The 18,654-nt window shown below is 33.9% G+C and overlaps 3 protein-coding genes across 3 annotated transcripts; all 3 read left to right on the top strand.

The window, feature by feature from the left end:
* Positions 1–2,695: 2,695 nt before the first annotated feature.
* LOC124936562 (probable protein S-acyltransferase 22) lies at positions 2,696–5,613 on the top strand. The gene is made up of 9 exons (XM_047477070.1): positions 2,696–3,005; positions 3,077–3,190; positions 3,274–3,582; positions 3,670–3,738; positions 3,829–3,900; positions 3,978–4,106; positions 4,191–4,271; positions 4,345–4,530; positions 4,607–5,613. The coding sequence occupies exons 1-9, from the start codon at positions 2,964–2,966 to the stop codon at positions 5,345–5,347; spliced, it is 1,743 nt and encodes a 580-aa protein (XP_047333026.1). The 5' UTR covers positions 2,696–2,963; the 3' UTR covers positions 5,348–5,613.
* Positions 5,614–7,014: 1,401 nt separating this feature from the next.
* On the top strand, positions 7,015–12,234 carry LOC124936748 (ARF guanine-nucleotide exchange factor GNOM). Its single transcript, XM_047477268.1, has 2 exons — positions 7,015–7,784; positions 8,503–12,234. The coding sequence occupies exons 1-2, from the start codon at positions 7,032–7,034 to the stop codon at positions 12,028–12,030; spliced, it is 4,281 nt and encodes a 1,426-aa protein (XP_047333224.1). The 5' UTR covers positions 7,015–7,031; the 3' UTR covers positions 12,031–12,234.
* A 2,478-nt stretch (positions 12,235–14,712) lies between these two features.
* On the top strand, positions 14,713–15,496 carry LOC124936794 (zinc-finger homeodomain protein 9-like). The gene has a single exon (XM_047477322.1). The coding sequence runs from the start codon at positions 14,777–14,779 to the stop codon at positions 15,455–15,457; it is 681 nt and encodes a 226-aa protein (XP_047333278.1). The 5' UTR covers positions 14,713–14,776; the 3' UTR covers positions 15,458–15,496.
* Positions 15,497–18,654: the final 3,158 nt, after the last annotated feature.

Genomic DNA, 18,654 nt, shown 5'->3' with positions numbered 1-18,654 from the left:
AAATTCGTGTTTCGTGTTATTCCGACTAGATTTTGTTATTGTGTCAATACAATCGTGTCTTGACACTCATGTTAATTATTTATTTATTTATATATATATATATATTAAATTATATTATTAGTAAAACTTATACAATATTATTATATTATCATATATTTTGTTTGAGTGTTTTAATAATAATTAAAATTTTAAAATAATTTAAAATTTTAAAAATAATATTTAAATTAATAAAAGTAATATGTGAAATAATTATTATGGAACTCAAATTTTTATTCATATTATTTAATATTTATATTTTACTTTAATATTTTAGTATATTTAATTTTAATTATATATATTACATTTATAAAATTAAATAATTTATAAATTTAATGAAAATGTAAATATATTTAGAGAGACGTGGCCATTTAATAATGTTAATGTAAAAGTGGGTAGTTTGAGAAAAAATTAAGAGAAAGGGGGAAAGTTGGGTAAAATTTATAAATATATATTATTATATTATTAAAATTAAAATTAAAATTATTATCATATATTTATTACTTAATGTGTTAATAATAATTGAAATTATAAATAATAAAAAAATTAATAAGTAATTAATAAAATAATATCGAATAAAATTATTAATAGACTCACATTTTTATTCATATAATTTATTTTTTATTTATATTTTATTTTAATTTATATTATTTAAGTTAATATTTTATTTTAATATTAGATTTTAGTGTGTTTAATTTTAATTATAAATATTATATTTATGAAATTAAATAATTTATTAATTGAATAAAAATGTAATAAGTTTAGAGAATGTTAATGTAAGTAGCTTAGGTCATTTGACTAATTGTGTTTATGTGTCGTGTCTATACTTGTGCTGTATCTATATCCGTGTCTTGTCCGTGTCGACTTGTAACCGTGTTTCGATTATATAAACTCGTAATTGTGTCATGACAATGTCGTCTCGTGCTTGTATCCTGTCAACCCAAGACCCGAGTGAGATAATATCGTATCGTGTCGTTCCGTACAAATATCGTGTTGGATTATGTCGATTCGTATTTAGCTAACTCATTGTCCAGCTCTAGATCTAACTCACAAGTCACAATACTATATATAAAAATAATTAACAATTAATGGTGTGTAACAAAAGTACCAAATTAATAACTCTCAATGAAGACAAGATGTAATGTGGAGAATGTAATTGACATGGAGAAAAAAGACAATTAATTAGTCACGGGTGAGTTATTGTTACTTGTTCGAAAATGAGAAGCTTTAATTTCATACATATGTTGTTTTATTTGTTTGGAGCTAGTTTGATATTGGGTTATTTGAAAAAAATATGTAATATGAATTCAAATTTTTATTTCATATTTTAAAATTCAAATATAATAAAATAAGAACTAATAATATAATTGTTAGATAATCAATTAAGCTATTTCCTTATTTTAATTAATTTAAAATAATCTCTAGCATCTCATATATCTTACTATAAAATTTATCAATTGAAATATTTAAAATTTTCTTTTTTAATATAAAATACATTTTTATAATTTAATTTAAATAATTTATTCTTCTATCAAATAAATTTGCAATTACTCTTTTTATTATTTTAAAATAATTTAATATCAAATGAGTTTTTATAACTTTTTTTTATTATTTTTTAACTATTCAATGACTCAATTTATTAGTTAAATTACTAAAATACTCTAAATTTAAACTTTAAACGTAAAAAAATAATAAAAATTCAAATATCTTGTTCAACAATAATTTAAAAAATGTTTCTTTTATCTCAATTATTTTTTTTACTACTTTTTACTATAAATTCTATATCATATCACAATTATTCTAACAATCAAATCATTTATTTCATTAATTAAAATATTTTATTTTTATTAAATTTTAAATATAAATAAATACTTTAATAGCTAAGCCAATTAAAAACCCAATATTTTTTTATTTTTTTTATCAAATAAATTTGTTTAAACAAAATCTAAAAATATTCTAAAAAAAAAACAGCTATTAAGGGAATTAATGCATCCTAGTTCTAGATTTAGATTTATACACAACAAAGTAACATAAACAACCCAAAGTAGGTTAAATTGCAAAACAACCTTAATAAAATCTTAATTTATTTATTAGGGTTGTCAAAAGTAAGTTAAACATAAATAAAAAATAAAAAAAATGATGAAAGTGGGAAAAATCCGGGAAGGTAAATCCAGAAAGACTGCATCTTTATGTCTGTCAGGGGAAGCTTTTGATACAAACCCTAATCAGAAAGAAAAAGTCTTCTCCTTCTCCATAATCCAAACATTACACAAGCTTCCAAAATCTCTATTTATTCTATATATTCTCTCTTTAATTCAAAACAAAATAATGAATATATTATTATTGGGGAACAAATTGTAGCCACATGCCTCATCTTCTATCTATTGACCCCACTGTTCTTTGTTTTCTTTGGTAATTTCATTCCAACTAGCCATGATGGCTACTTATGCTTAAAGGAAGAAATCAATTGCGCCAAACCCCAACAACTAGCTGTTTGCAGTAAAACCCAACACTTTGATTCGTTCATAGGCTAAAAAGGCACACTAAATTTACAGTCTTGACTCGAAAAGAACACCCAAAATCAACTTCTTTCTTAAGTCTCCATCCATCTCTAACCCCACCGTCTGTATTAGTAGTAGTAGTCCCCCCAACCCAACCCCCCTTTTCTCTTTTATCATCGTCGCCGTTCAAGTTCTTCTCTTTCTCCTTCCGTATATCTAAGGTAAAAGCCCTTTTCAAGAAGAAGAATCCCAGACATTGCTTCGCCAATGACAGAACTTGCTGAAATTGGCTCAACCGACTTCATTTGTTTCACTTGCGGATGCAACTTAGAGACAGAGATCTGACCCTTTTTTCCAGTAAATACATCGAAGCAAGGAAAGATATAATCAACCCAGAAGAAGGGGTTTCAACATTTCACGGGAGAAATGAGAAAACATGGATGGCAGCTTCCTTATCATCCTCTCCAGGTTTATCTATCATCTTCTTCTTATATATGTTTTGACCCACATTTTGATTTTTCTTTCCGATTCTTCTACAGATTGTTGCAGTTTCTGTATTTACTGCATTGGGTTTTGCTTTCTACGTATTCTTTGCCCCTTTTGTCGGCAGAAAACTCTTCCAATATATCGCAATAGGGCTCTATACACCTCTGGTATGATAGTTTCCCAATTTCTCAACTGGGTCTGGATTTGAAACTTGACTGTCTTCAATCTTCATATCTGCATCTCTTTGCAGATTCTTTCTGTCTTCAGCTTATATATATGGTGTGCAGCATCTGATCCCGCTGACTCTGGAGTTTTCAAGTCCAAAAAGTACATAAACACCCATGACAGCAAAAAACCAAATGACGAATCTTCAAAGGAGGATATTCGCTCAGCCAGGAGAGCAACTGAATTACCTCGACACCCATCCTGGGCATTTGGTCTTTTAGCTCTTATTCCATGCGCCTCCCTCTGCAACAAATGCTCGAACCCACATGAAGAATCAACTGAGCAACAGCTTAGTGAAGATGGCATGTTCTATTGTAGTTTATGTGAAGTAGAGGTGAGAAATCATTCACATCAACTGTAATTCAAACTGATAGAGAATATATGGAGTAAAGTTATGAACACGAAATTGCATTGATTTCAGGTTTTCAGGTACAGCAAGCATTGTAGAGTTTGTGATAAATGTGTGGACCGGTTTGATCATCATTGCAGGGTACTTACTGTTAGATTGTTCTTCGAATTTCGTCTAGCTAAGTAACACGACGTGTCTAATACATTTTATCGTGTTTTTTTGTCGATGTAGTGGATTAATAACTGTATAGGCAAGAGGAACTATAAGATGTTCTTCACACTAATGGTTTTCGCTCTTCTCTTGGTATGTTGTTTCGTTCTTGGTTGGTTTGTTGGTTAGTTGGTTTTGAGTAATTGTTTGATTGAAATTGTTTGGTGCAGCTTATACTTCAATGGTCAACCGGGATTCTTGTGTTAATCTGTTGTTTTATTGACAACAAGAGATTCTCAGTCGATATTACCTCGAAGCTAGGGAGTAGTTTCTCTGTAGTCCCTTTCGTGATTGTCGTGGTTAGTTAATGATAATAATCTTGTGTTTTTGTAGCTTGTTAACCTCGATTTCTACAAATTACGCCGGTTCTCTTGTTTTGACAGGTAATTTGCACCTTGTTGGCTATGGTTGCGACGCTGCCATTGGTTCAGTTGTTCTTCTTCCATATTCTCCTAATGAAGAAGGTAAACATTTTTTAACAAATTTAATTTCAATAAGATTAAGATTAAGATGAGCATATTCTCTTTGATTTTATAGGGGATTAGCACGTATGATTACATCATAGCTCTACGGGAGCAAGAACAAGGAACCGTTGGAGGAGGTCAACAAAGTCCTCAGATGTCAACCGCCAGCTCGATGACCGGGTTAAGTAGCGTGAGCTCTATGAACACATTCCATCGAGCCGCATGGTGTACACCCCCACGTCTCTTCGTCGAAGATCAGGTTCGTTTTCTCGCGAAATCAACCAATCCGACAACATCCCGTTTCATTTTTAATCAGTTATGCTCTTTGTTTTCAGTTTGATGTGGTCCCACCCGACACAGGATCGGTTAGTTCATTCGGAAAGAAAACATTAATGGACGAACCGATGAAGAAAAAAACTGCAGCTCCGGTTAAGATCAGTCCATGGACTCTAGCCCGGTTAAATGCCGAAGATGTTTCAAAAGCAGCTGCTGAAGCGAGAAAGAAATCGAAAATCTTGCAGCCTGTGGTCAGACGAGAGGAAGCTAAACGAGACAATGGCAGTAGAAGACGAGCCAGCAAACGAGTTCGTTTAACCTCGGACCGACCCTTCGAACCCGACACAACTAAATCCTCGGATGGCAGTGTTTACAATCTTATTCGCGAAACCTCGACGAGTTTCGCTCCTCTACGGATAGAACCACGAGGTGCATTCCTGTCAAACCTAGCCGCTGTTTCGAGTTCGACAGTTGTCGTCGGTTCCTCGCCCGAAAGCAGTTTGGATTCCCCTGATTTACATCCCTTTCCAATTTCTAATTCGGGTATTGAGGATGCTCGGAGAATGACTTGTTTATCGGCTGCGAGCGCTGCTGCTTTGAAGGGAATCCCGTTATCGGGATCAGCCAGCGACGGCTATGAAGCATCGGGTGGAGAAGATAGTGATCGAGTTCCGTATAAATTTGAACCGAGGTCAATGAACTACAATAGTGTGTTTGTTCCTGACCAGCAGCAGCAGGAGCGAATGGTGAGACTGAAGGGATCAACTTCTTCTAGCCTAACTAACATCAGAAGCATTTGAAAATATTGTTCTTTTGTTTGTTTTGTTGTCGGGTTTCGACGACGATGATGATGCCCATTTGATGACATTAGACTCGACCGAGATGGAAAGAAATGCGACTGTTCCTCGTGTGCGGTTGAGTCTAGATGGTCTGCTTGTATTATTAAAACTTGTTCCAAACCATGACACCATTTGTCTTGTGACTAATTTTTCTTTGTGCAAATGTAATTTCAACCATTAGGCTTGTTTTGACATGTTTTCATTATTCTAATGCAAATGAAATTATTCATAAACTTAATATATTGTTTTAAAAGAAAAGTCTATGCATTTAGACAATTTATATTACTTGTGTTAATTCAATCATGAGCAAATGAGCAAATATTGGAGACTAAATATGTTTTTTTTTCTTTGTCAAAATTTAGATTAAAAGTAAATTTTTTATTTAATCATTCAAATTATAGTTTCTTTTCCTGAATTGTCAGATCGGGTTCAACTCAAACTCAACCCGATTTTAATTAATATCACATATTTTTATTTCATATTAAAATAACATTAACACAAAATAAAAATAAGTTAAATCAAACATTTATTTATAGGAAACTAAAAATAAAACAAAATAAAATTAGTGAGTGAATAGGAAATAACAAACAATTTTTTTTTAAAAATATATATTAACGGATTGACAAGTCTACTTCGAGTCATTTAAGGTCGACTCAATTTTGACCTGTTCATTAATCATCTTAAACCGGTTAACCTAATTTTGACCCGAACAAAAAAAATACATAATCCTAACATGATTTTTTCGTGTTCGTTCGGGTCGTGTTTTCGTGTCGGGTCAGAAATTACTAGATGAATATTCAAATTGTCTCGATCATAACCTTATTTTTTTGTGTTGGGTACGGGTCGTGTTCGATTCGTGTCGGGTATTTTTTTTTCATTACCTTTTCTATACAAATAATTCGTTTATTTCTCAAAATTGATTGTTCCCGCGTTTTTCGCTGAGTAAACTAAATTGTTCATTTTGTGAATATTTTCATTATTTGATAAACAACATTTATGTTAATCAGTGATATCTTTAGCCAAAAAAAAAATGTAATAAACTAAAATTAAGATTTACAAAATTTCTCATTTCAAAAGTGGATTACAATAGATAAATTGAATTTAACAAGACATAAAATTGATCATTTCTAGAAAAAATGTTTGGCCCAATAATAATAATAATAATAATAATAATAATAATAATAGTATTCTATATCATTGAAATATATTTTGAATTCTTCACCCCTAATAGAAAAATGATAGATCATTGTGAATCTTCCTTCCTGATTTCGAGTCAATGGCCCCTCTTTCTTTACTGTTACTATACGTGCTTCGATTCATGAAGCCTGATTGTAAAGAGGGTATCGCACGTTTTGCTGTCTCTCCACTTTTCAAGTGAAAATTTCAACCGGTCTTTGGCGATTCCTGATCGCTTCTCCGGCTATTCAACGCCGATTCAACGCTGTTCTTTCATCTACAACTTCTTCACTACAGCCGACAACAGTCTTCTTACACTGGAAATTGTAAAGAGGTTTGATTTTTTCACGAATGTCACTCGTGGGTTGGTTAGGGTTTTACGATCTGATTCAAATTCTTCATCATAAATGTATTAATTTTGTGTAATTTCTTATCCTTCTCTCTCAGATGTGGTATAGTTAACTAAGGAATGAACAACTTTAACATGGGGCGTATGAAACTTCAATCTGGAATAAATTCCATCGAAGAAGAACCAGAGGAATATGAGGGTTCTTCATTTGGGAAAGTTACTTTGGCTTGTATGATCAATTCAGAAATTGGGGCAGTTTTGGCAGTCATGAGAAGTAATGCGAGATGGGGTGGTCGTTATACCTCAGGGGATGATCAGCTGGAGCACTCTCTGATTCAGTCTCTAAAATCATTAAGGAAACAAATTTTCTCATTGCAGCAGCATCAGTGGCATACGATCAACCCTGTTGATTATCTCCAGCCGTTTCTTGAAGTTATTCGATCGGATGAAACTGGTGCATCGATAACGAGTATTGCATTGTCATCTGTTTACAAGATTCTTACATTTGATATGCTTGATCTGACTACTGTCAATGTTGAAGATGCTATGAACTCTGTAGTTGATGCTGTGACTAGTTGTAGATTTGAGGTTAATGATCTTGCATCTGAAGAAGTTGTGCTTATGAAGATACTTCAGGTTCTTCTTGCTTGCATGAAAAGTAAAGCATCACTTGTGTTGAGTAATCAACATGTCTGTACCATAGTTAATACTTGTTACCGAGTAGTTCATCAAGCAGCGAGTAAAGGTGAATTACTACAACGAATTGCTCGCCAGACCATGCATGAACTTGTCAGGACTATATTTTCGCATCTGTCTAATGTCAAAAACACAGATCGATCATTGGTCAAAGGAGCTGGCCCAGTGAAACCAGAGGTATGACAACACATTTTTACTTCACACTCTTTGATTAAATATTATGATATGAATGATAACATCTGTTGTTCTTTTTTGTTCTATACTCATTAGTGATAAAACTTCAGTCTGCTTTGTCCTGTTATCCTTATCATTCACATATTTTGAAAATTCTTTAGATTTAAGGCAAATTTGTGTTTCCCACTGTTTGAAAACTTGTTATGTGATAACATTAGCAGATTGGGTTATCGCAAGAAAAGGCCTGTATTGATCCAAGTTTGTTTCTATAACTGTTATGTGTTACTGTGGGCTGTAGCTTGTTTGAGCTTTACTTTTGAGTCAAAACCTTTTAATTGATCAATTGATCATGGGAAAACCAAATCAATACAGGACAAGTCATGAGATCATAAAACCTAAAAAAAACTCTCATTACTCATAAAACCTAAAAAAAACTCTCATTACTCATAAAACCTCAAAGCACCCTCAATGCTCTAGATCGAGGCCCTCAAATGACATGAGGTCAATTTGAAGCTGATTTTCCTTGTCATGATCGGGCTTTGCCCCCATTCTCCTTTCATATAGTTAACACCACTCTTTGTTTGAGCTGTTGAAAACGAATTATTGAGTTTTTCATTTTCTTCAAAAGCATAAATTTTACCTTGTATTTTTTCCTTCACAAAATTGAGTCATTTATAAGTCATTAATGGTGATAACATTTTTTTTTTCTCTTTTCTTGTAGGTAGGTGCTAAACAATTGGAGAACGGTAATGGTAGGTCCGAATATGACAACCAACTATCATCTGCTGGTTTAGGCTCTGCCGTTGGTTCAATGGAGGAAAGCTTAATGCAGTCTATTAATGGGAAGGATGCCCTTCAATATGATCCACATTTGATGACTGAACCCTATGGAGTTCCTTGCATGGTGGAGATATTTCACTTCTTGTGCTCGTTATGGACTGTTGTTGATAATGGGGCTATAGGACCCAAGGCAAACAATATAGCTTTGGATGAAGATGTTCCTCTTTTTGCTCTGACCATGATTAATTCAGCAATTGAACTTGGCGGTCCCTCTATCCGTCAACATCCAAGATTGTTGAGTTTGGTACAAGATGAATTATTCCGTAACCTGATGCAGTTTGGTTTGTCAATGAGTCCACTTATTCTTTCCACCGTCTGTAGCATTGTCCTTAATCTATACAATAATTTGCGAACTGAACTAAAACTGCAATTAGAAGCTTTCTTCTCTTGTGTGATCTTGAGGTTGGCACAAAGCCGATATGAGGCTTCATACCACCAGCAGGAAGTTGCAATGGAGGTTCTTGTTGATTTCTGCCGTCAAAAGAACTTTATGGTGGAGATGTATGCTAACTTGGATTGCGACATAACTTGTGGGAATGTATTCGAAGATCTAGCCAATTTATTATCAAAGAGTGCATTTCCAGTTAACTCTCCTTTATCTTCCATGCATATACTTGCTTTGGACGGTCTGATTGCAGTTATTCAAGGAATGGCCGAGAGGATAGGCAATGGGTCTGGAACTTTAGAAGCGTTGCCTGTAAATCTCGAGGAATATGCTCCCTTTTGGATGGTGAAATGTGATGACTATAACGATCCTGAACAATGGGTTCCGTTTGTTCGGAAGAGGAAATATATCAAAAGACGGTTGATGATTGGAGCTGATCATTTTAATAGAGATCCGAAGAAAGGACTGGAGTTTCTCCAGGTTACCCATCTTTTACCCGACAAACTCGATCCCCAAAGCGTGGCTTGCTTTTTCAGGTATACTGCCGGTTTAGATAAGAATCTTGTTGGGGATTTCTTGGGAAATCACGACGAGTTTTGTATCCAAGTTCTTCATGAGTTTGCCTGGACTTTTGATTTTCAAGATATGAACTTGGATATTGCGTTACGTCTGTTTCTCGAGACTTTCAGACTTCCTGGTGAATCGCAGAAGATACAGAGAGTGCTAGAGGCTTTTTCGGAGAGATATTACGAACAGTCGCCGCTGATTTTAGCAAACAAAGATGCTGCCCTCTTGCTGTCGTACTCGTTGATAATGCTGAACACGGATCAACACAATGTTCAGGTGAAGAAGAAGATGACTGAGGAGGATTTTATTCGAAATAATCGACATATCAACGGAGGAAATGACCTTCCTAGGGAATTCTTGATCGAGCTGTACCATTCGATCTGCAGGAATGAGATTCGGACCACCCCCGAGCAAGGTATGGGTGTTGCTGAAATGAATCACAGTCGTTGGATTGATCTGATGCACAAACTGAAGAAAACTGCTCCGTTTATCGTGGCGGATTCGAAAACTTACCTGGACCGAGACATGTTTGCGATCATGTCTGGTCCGACCATCGCCGCCATCTCTGTGGTATTCGATCACGCTGAACACGAAGACGTTTATCAAACATGCATCGACGGATTCCTAGCCGTCGCCAAAATCTCTGCGTGTCATCATCTTGAAGACGTCTTGGACGATCTAGTCGTCTCTCTTTGCAAATTCACAACTCTATTAAACCCGTCTCTAGCCGAGGAGCCCGTCTTGGCATTCGGCGACGACACGAAAGCCCGAATGGCGACCGTAACCGTCTTCAACATTGCCAACAGGTACGGAGATTTCATCCGAACAGGCTGGCGGAACATACTTGACTGCATCTTGAAGCTGCACAAACTCGGTCTACTCCCCGCCCGCGTGGCGAGTGATGTGGCGGATGAGTCCGAACTCTCCCCCGATCCCGCCCATGGGAAGCCCTTCACAAGCTCGATGTCATCGGCCCACATGCCTTCTATCGGTACCCCGAGGAGATCGTCCGGGCTTATGGGTCGGTTCAGTCAACTCCTATCGCTCGATACCGAAGAACCGAGGTCCCAACCGACGGAACAGCAACTCGCTGCCCATCAGAGAACGTTGCAGACGATTCAGAAGTGTCACATCGACGGTATTTTCACCGAGAGCAAATTTCTACAAGCGGACTCGTTATTGCAGCTCGCTCGAGCGTTGATTTGGGCTGCTGGGAGACCACAGAAACGGAATAATTCACCCGAGGATGAAGACACCGCTGTATTCTGTTTGGAGTTGTTGATCGCGATTACTCTGAATAACCGCGACAGGATTGTTCTTCTCTGGCAGGGGGTTTACGAGCATATAGCGGGTATCGTTCAATCAACGGTTATGCCTTGCGCGCTAGTCGAGAAGGCAGTTTTCGGTTTGTTACGAATCTGTCAAAGGTTGTTACCTTATAAGGAGAATCTGGCCGACGAGCTTTTAAGGTCGTTACAGCTCGTTCTGAAGCTGGATGCTAGAGTGGCAGACGCGTATTGCGAGCAAATAACGCAGGAAGTTAGCCGGTTAGTGAAAGGGAACGCGAATCATATCCGATCCCAGAATGGGTGGCGGACGATTACTTCTCTGCTGTCTATAACCGCCCGCCACCCTGAAGCTTCCGAATCTGGATTCGATTCGTTACTTTTCTTAATGTCGGATGGGGCGCACCTCTCGCCAGCTAACTACGTACTGTGTTTGGATTCCGCGCGTCAGTTCGCGGAGTCTCGCGTGGGACAATCTGACCGTTCGATTCGAGCGCTGGATCTCATGGCGGGCTCGGTCGCCTGTTTGGTTCAATGGGTCACTCTCCCGCAGGAAGTAGGTGATATGTGGCTTCGGCTTGTTCAGGGGATAAGGAAGGTTTGTTTGGATCAGCGAGAGGAAGTTAGGAATCATGCACTTTTATCGTTGCAGATATGTTTAACAGGAGTGGAACGATTATCCCTTGCGAACGGACTTTGGTTGCAATGTTTCGATCAAGTTATATTCACGGTTCTAGATGATTTGCTCGAACTCGCCCAGGGGCAGTCACAGAAGGATTATAAGAACATGGAAGGGACTTTAGCGATTGCTGTGAAGATTCTAGGTCAAGTGTTTTTAAATTTGCTTGAGGAGCTTTCGCAGCTGACGACGTTCTGTAAGCTGTGGCTGGGGGTGCTTAGTCGAATGGAGAAGTATGTGAAAGTGAAGGTAAGAGGGAAGAAGAGCGATAAGCTTCAAGAGAATGTTCCCGAGCTTTTGAAGAACGTTTTGCAGGAGATGAAGACGAAAGGGGTGCTGGTTCAGAGGAGTGCTTTGGGCGGAGATAGTTTGTGGGAACTGACATGGTTACATGTGAATAACATCGATTCTTCGCTACAGTCTGAGGTATTTCAGGATGGGGAGGATAAAAGCAAGGTTGGAATTGAAACAACCGCGATTGATGATGAATGATGGTTGGAAAGTGCGGTTTTTGTTTTCCTACTGAATGAGGTTAGTCTTTCTTCTTGTCTTGTATATTAAAATTAAAATGATTTGTCTTGTAGACTATAGTAGTATCCATCCATCCTTTGTATGCTTAGCTGAAAGCAATTTGTTTGGTCATTTGACAACAATATTATGTGTTCATTCACATTCTATGTTTCTTAGTTATCATGACTTTACTTGTGAGGATCAAATAGAGACAACCAACTCAAGCAAAGTTCCCATAGTAGTAATTGCTTGATCCTTCATAATCATTTGTCACAACTTGCAATCTGTGGATTAAGATATTCTTAAACCGAGGTCAGTATTGGTAGTTAGTTTCGATTCTCACTAAAAACGTCGTCACCCCCCTCAGAAAACAACTTTAAAACTTTCATTTTCTCTTAGGTCATGTTGGTTTACCTTGAATTTGAACATTCATCATTAATATTGACTAAGGGTGTCCTAGCACACATTTTAACCCAAATATGGATCCAAATTCTATCAATTAAAACAAAACTTTAAACAAGATAGTACTAAATTAATTGGTCCATATCTCTAATTATCTTATATAAAAACTATTTAAACCTCCATCGACATCGAGGTAACAAATGTCACGTGTTCGATTTCATCTAAAAGCGTGTTAAGTTTAAGCGGAGGCCTTACCTTTGGGTATCATGTCAGTTCTTCTTTAATTTTCAAATAAAATTCTTCTTTAATTTTCAAATAAAATACTTAAAATGAGTTTTTGTAAAAGTTTGATAGATTGTTTTTTTTTACCTACTTCAACTTTTGTAACATTTGGTTTCTTACAAATTATTTTTTGTCAAATGAATTACCTTAGTGAATTAGTACGGTTTCACTTTCACCTCAATTTAAAGTGTTTTTAATGTTTCTTAATTAAAATTTTTAGTTATTCTAATGAATGAATTATGTATAAATGAGATTTGTAATATAATTAAATAGTTTATATTTGTAAAATAATAGAGATCAAGTGGTAGACTGAATATTGCGAATAAGTCAACTAATATTTAAAATAAAATTAAAAACTAAATATTCATTAAACCATCAAAATATTATTATGTTAGTTTTATAGTGACCATTATTATTAATTATAATATAAATAATTGAACATATATAAAACAATAAATAATAATTTTTTTAGGTGGGTCAAATATTCATAATGTTCCCCCAATAAACAGAATAACTCCAAAATAACCTCAAACATATTATAAATAAATAAATAAAAATCTGATTCTGATAAACTCCAGAAACACCAAAAAGCAATATGGTCGGCAATAATCCCATACTCAATCAATAAAATAAAATTTTCAAATTTAAATTATATATATTTATAATAATAATACTTTTCCATACCTGAGAAAGGAAGCAAACGGTTAAAATTAAATGTCTAATTAATTAAGCTGACTTTTGAAATATATATATCTTATTATATATATATATATTTAATTAATTGATAAGTTTTTGTTAAAAATATAATTTAACAAATCTTAAACATCTATATTAAAATATAAATATTACTGAAATTCACCATGTAATTTATTTACTAAATTGTATAATCATAAATAAAAATTAAAACTAAGTAGAAAACATTTCTTTTTAATTTAAACTATTATCTTGAAAACATGATTAGTTTATTTTAAATAAATAATAATATTTTTCTTAATGCTTATAATTCTAAAACGCGTGTCAGTCATGTTGGCAGGGTTTATAAATTATTTAATGTTCAGATCTAACTAAACTAATTAAGTCTTCTTTTCATTAATGATCTTTGAATTTCTCAGCCTCCTTTATTAATCCCCTTTCAAATCTATTTTCTTCAATTAATTAATATTTTAATTTTTTTCCTTTAAAAAATTAGGCAAATAAATTGTTTTTAAATAATAATCTTTAATGGTTATATGCTCTTTTTTCTTTCAAAATTTGTTTTTATAGTAAATTTAAAATAATATTTAATTTTTTAAGCATCATATTTTTCTTTTCAGGTTAGAGTTAATATTTAATTTTGTTTATTGTGGTATTTTATTTAACCTGGTCGAATTTTTTATTTAAAATTTTTGTGATTCGAATAATACTTTCAATCTTCAGTGGGTGGGTCGTTTCCTGTTCATATCTGACTATGTTGATTATGCATTCTCGAGTTCGTTTACGTCTCCTTTATAATAACAAATGAGACTATCTATTTTTTTATGTTTTTATTTGATTTAATATTTAATATAAAAGTTCCTCTTAATGTAATATTTGTAAACAGTATATAGATAATCACTATTTCGGATAATCAATTATAATTTGATAAAGGTTCTCTTGATACCGTTTTATGGGTTCATTCAGCTTGTTTTAATTTAACTCTTATTATAATTCAACTCTCATCGTTTAGAAATTTTAATTTTGTAAATGATCATTATAATTTAATATTTATATCGTCAATTGTTTGTATTAAATTTGTAGGCTTTATTTTATATTATATACCTTAATTTAATAAAAAATAGTTTCTTATGAAAATAATAATAATTAATATTATTAAAAGAAAATGATATTATTTAAATCTTAATTTCTTATTTAGCCACCAAACTTGAAAAATAATCTCAATCATAATCACCACATATATAGAGATTATCCCTCACCAGTCTCCATTAATGCTTTCTACTTATCTTCTTCTTCATCACCATCATCATTATCTATAGAGAGAGAAGTACTGGTTCCCTTTCCCTTTCCTATGGACCTAACCATAACTTCCGGCGCCGGCGCCGGCACCAAAACCCATGAAGACGGTGAAGTCAAAATAGCTAACTACATGAAAATACCACGTCACTTTCTACCGCCAACGCCGGCGACCCTTAAATACAGAGAATGTCTAAAAAACCACGCCGCCGGTCTCGGCGGTCACGCCGTCGACGGTTGCGGCGAGTTCTTACCGTCTCCGGCCACAACTCCCACCGACCCAAAATCCTTACAATGCGCCGTTTGCAATTGCCATAGAAATTTCCATCGCCGGGAAGACGATTCTGTTACTACCGCCGCCCAATATCTCAGTTTCCGGCGCCGACCATCTCCAATTCCCCTCCCTCCGCCGCCGCATATGTTACTCGCATATGTTAACGCAAATCAACCGGCGACGGCGACTGAATTGAAGGCGACGGAGAATTTAAACGGGAGGAAACGACACCGGACGAAATTCACGAGAGATCAAAAAGAGAAAATGTTGTGTTTTTCTGAAAGAGTTGGATGGAAGATACAAAAGTCCGATGAGATTGCGGTGGAGGAATTCTGCGACGAAATCGGCGTCGGAAAAGGTGTTCTTAAAGTATGGATGCATAATAATAAAGGAAAAGAGAAAAGTAATCTTGGCTCCGGCGAGATCACCGCCGGCGGACGGGAAAATAGTGAAATCTTATAGTTTTTACTGTAATATTTAGATTATGGTTGTACTTATCGTTAAGGGAAATAAATAGACTTTATAATTTCCTTTTTTCATTTAGTTCTTATGGAGATATTAGAATCATATTCATATACTAATAACTCTTATTCATAATTTATCTGTATTTTTGTTGATATTAGAACTTGTTTGTTTCCTCTTGGTTTTATAGTTATGATAAAAAAAGAAGAAGGGTTAATTGAGTTTTTATTGAATATAAATAAAATAAAAATATTTTAGTTGATAAATGAGGGATTTAATAGTTAAAATAATAATGATATTATATACAAACTTTATACAAAATTAATAAACTCATTAGTTTAATTCAAACTTTGGGCGGTTCTTTCTCCCCCACATGTTTTAATGCCTATCATATTCTTCAAAATCTTTCAAAATTCTTTGCACTCTTGAAAAGTTCTTCTCTCCCTTTATGATTTTGAAGAAGAGGACAGGGCCGAAGTGGAACATGTGCTGGGACAATATCGGGAGTGCTTCTTAAATAACAAATGTCACAAATTGATTCTCACTTAAAACTACTTAAATTGAAAACTACTTAAATTGAAATGGAAGTCATGATTGAAGGTTGTGGATAATGTTGTAAATGAGTAAGTTAAGCTGAACAATGTTAGAACTCTATCAAGTTTTTATTTGAGTTTAGCTCGTATTTATTTAGTTGGGCTCCCAAACTATTCGAGTTCAGCTCATTAAGACTATTGAACGTACTTTTTACAAGTCAATATTTGAATAGCTCGCGAGCAATTCTGTTTATTTACATCTAATGATAATTACTTAAATTGAAGTGAAACTTGTGGCTGTGAGTAAGATTGTAAAGAAGCTAAGTCAAGCTAAACAATTCTAGAACCCAACTCAAGTTTTTATATTAGAGTTCGAGTTTAACTTGTATTTATTTAGTTGGGCTCCTAAGTTATTCGAGTTCGGCTGGTTAAAATTATTGAATGGGCTTTTTCCGAGTCAGTAATTGAATAGCTCGCGAGCAACTATATTCATTTACCTCTTTAATTGTTAGGTGTCATGTTAACTTTCTATATTAATTTCTTTCATTCAATTTCTTTCATTCAAGTAAAAAAAAACATATAAAACAAGACTTAAAAGTTTATTTTATGGTTAAAACAAGTACAAAAATATAATTCATTTTATTTTTTATAGGTTTAATTAGATTTTATCCTTTATATTAATGTTTATTTTACAGATAAACAAATACAAAATATATATAATTCGGTTTAATTTGATTTTACCCCGATAAAAAAAAGGCGACCCGAGTTTATTCGAGAGGTGATACGACCCTTTTAAATCATAATGATAATTTAATTTGAGACTTTTGTTCTCATTTCTTACATTTGAAAAATAGTGTTAGGTTTAAACGAGTTTATAGATTAACAAATACGATTTAAAACTTGAAATCTCAACTTTTCAATCAAGTTATTCTTGATGGGTTAAACCCTTTTTAATTATATAAAGTCAATTAATTAAGTTATATATATTATTAAAGATTCATTTAAAAAATTGAATATATTTTTTCTTTTTTTTGTAAAAAGAGACAAATATTTGTCTCCCCACGTAATAACTATGTTGACTACTTTTAAAAGATTTGTGTCTAATTACTTGGGTTATTTAAATGAGCAAAATATAAAGTATTGATATGAATGACATATGTGTCCTTAGATTTGGGTAGTTTTGAAAGGGATATTTTAGTCCTTACACATGGAAGATGAAGAGGATGATGAGACATGGCAATCAAGTAAGGGGTGTTTGTTTGTTTATATTATCTTTGTAAAGATTGAACTTTTAAGGGAAGTAGGATTCTTTTTATTTATAATTAAAATAAACCGGTCGACAACAAACTGCCACCTTTCCTTATTTGGATTGATTGCCAAATCTGAAATCTTTTCTTACAATTCTAATCTAAGCATATTATTAATTGTTTAATAATCCATATTATCATAATTAATATGAGGATTAGAGATTAAGTTAAAGCAATCATAACCCTAAAGTAGTTGAGTTTAGTAAATCATTTTTCTCATATATCTTTGGTGGGAGTCACCAACCATCATAGACAGATCTATTGTAGGGTATGAACAGGCCTTAGAAGAAAAAAATATCGTTCTTTTATACAATTTAATTTACTTTTATTATTTATAATTTTTCATTTATTCTTTTAAGTCGGCCACAATGTTTTTTCAAGTTCACACTAACTTTAATCAGTGCATCATTTTTGTAATCATGCCCTTCTTCTTGGATCTTAATTTTGAACTCTCCTTAGGGAATGCCCAAAAAACATTCTCCTAGGGGTGTAACAACGAAAATCTCCGAAATAATAAGACAAGTCATGATGATCAATGGAAATATACATTGCCCTCGAGCTCGGTTAAAAAAAACGCCTAAAATGAAAGTTGTTAGAAAGGAGATTAACGAAACCCTCGTCCAACTCCATAAACAAAACTAGCTATGGGTCGGTTTAATGTGGGCTAATTTGGTAACCAACCCAAAATTAATTTTGATTTTGGCCAAACCCTAAACCCAAACAACCAAGATCTCTCCCTATGAACCAACTCAATTCAAGCAATCCCTATGAAAAGTCCCAAAAATGGGATCAATAACATTTGTGGAATAAAACAAATTATTAATACTTTAAAGACAACAACCATACGCTGAGATAAATTGCTCATACCAACCGGATCAACTTTTATATAAGTTTTTTTAGTAACTTGTGTATAATTTGAAACACATAGACTTAATAAGATCATCACAACCCAAACCCTAAAAAAATACTTATGATTGTTACTATACAAAATTAATAACTTTATGTAATTTCAAACATTGGCAGGTTTAATCACATTCTGTACAATTACTAATTCTCAGTAGTTAGATTAGCCTATGTGTACAGGAGTGGGTACACCCCATCCCAACCTAACCTAACCTGGTTTCATACTTTCATTAGGATCATAAATCTTGGGGGTTGACCTGAACTGGGCAGAGAAATAACGTCCCTAATGTTTTTTTTTTTTATATAGGTGACAATAATTTTATGTGGTGACCCGACCCTGGCATAATAGGGTAATGTATATTTTATCATTTAAAATTAAAAATATGACTGGATAAGGAACTGCCACATAAGCTTTCCTTATCATCCACAATCCACATGACCAACATGTTCGAGA

This window comes from Impatiens glandulifera, chromosome 4, assembly GCF_907164915.1.
Source record: "Impatiens glandulifera chromosome 4, dImpGla2.1, whole genome shotgun sequence".
NCBI lineage: Eukaryota > Viridiplantae > Streptophyta > Magnoliopsida > Ericales > Balsaminaceae > Impatiens > Impatiens glandulifera.
The sequence above is the reverse complement of the archived record's forward strand: the minus strand, read 5'-3'. Positions and strand labels throughout refer to the sequence as shown.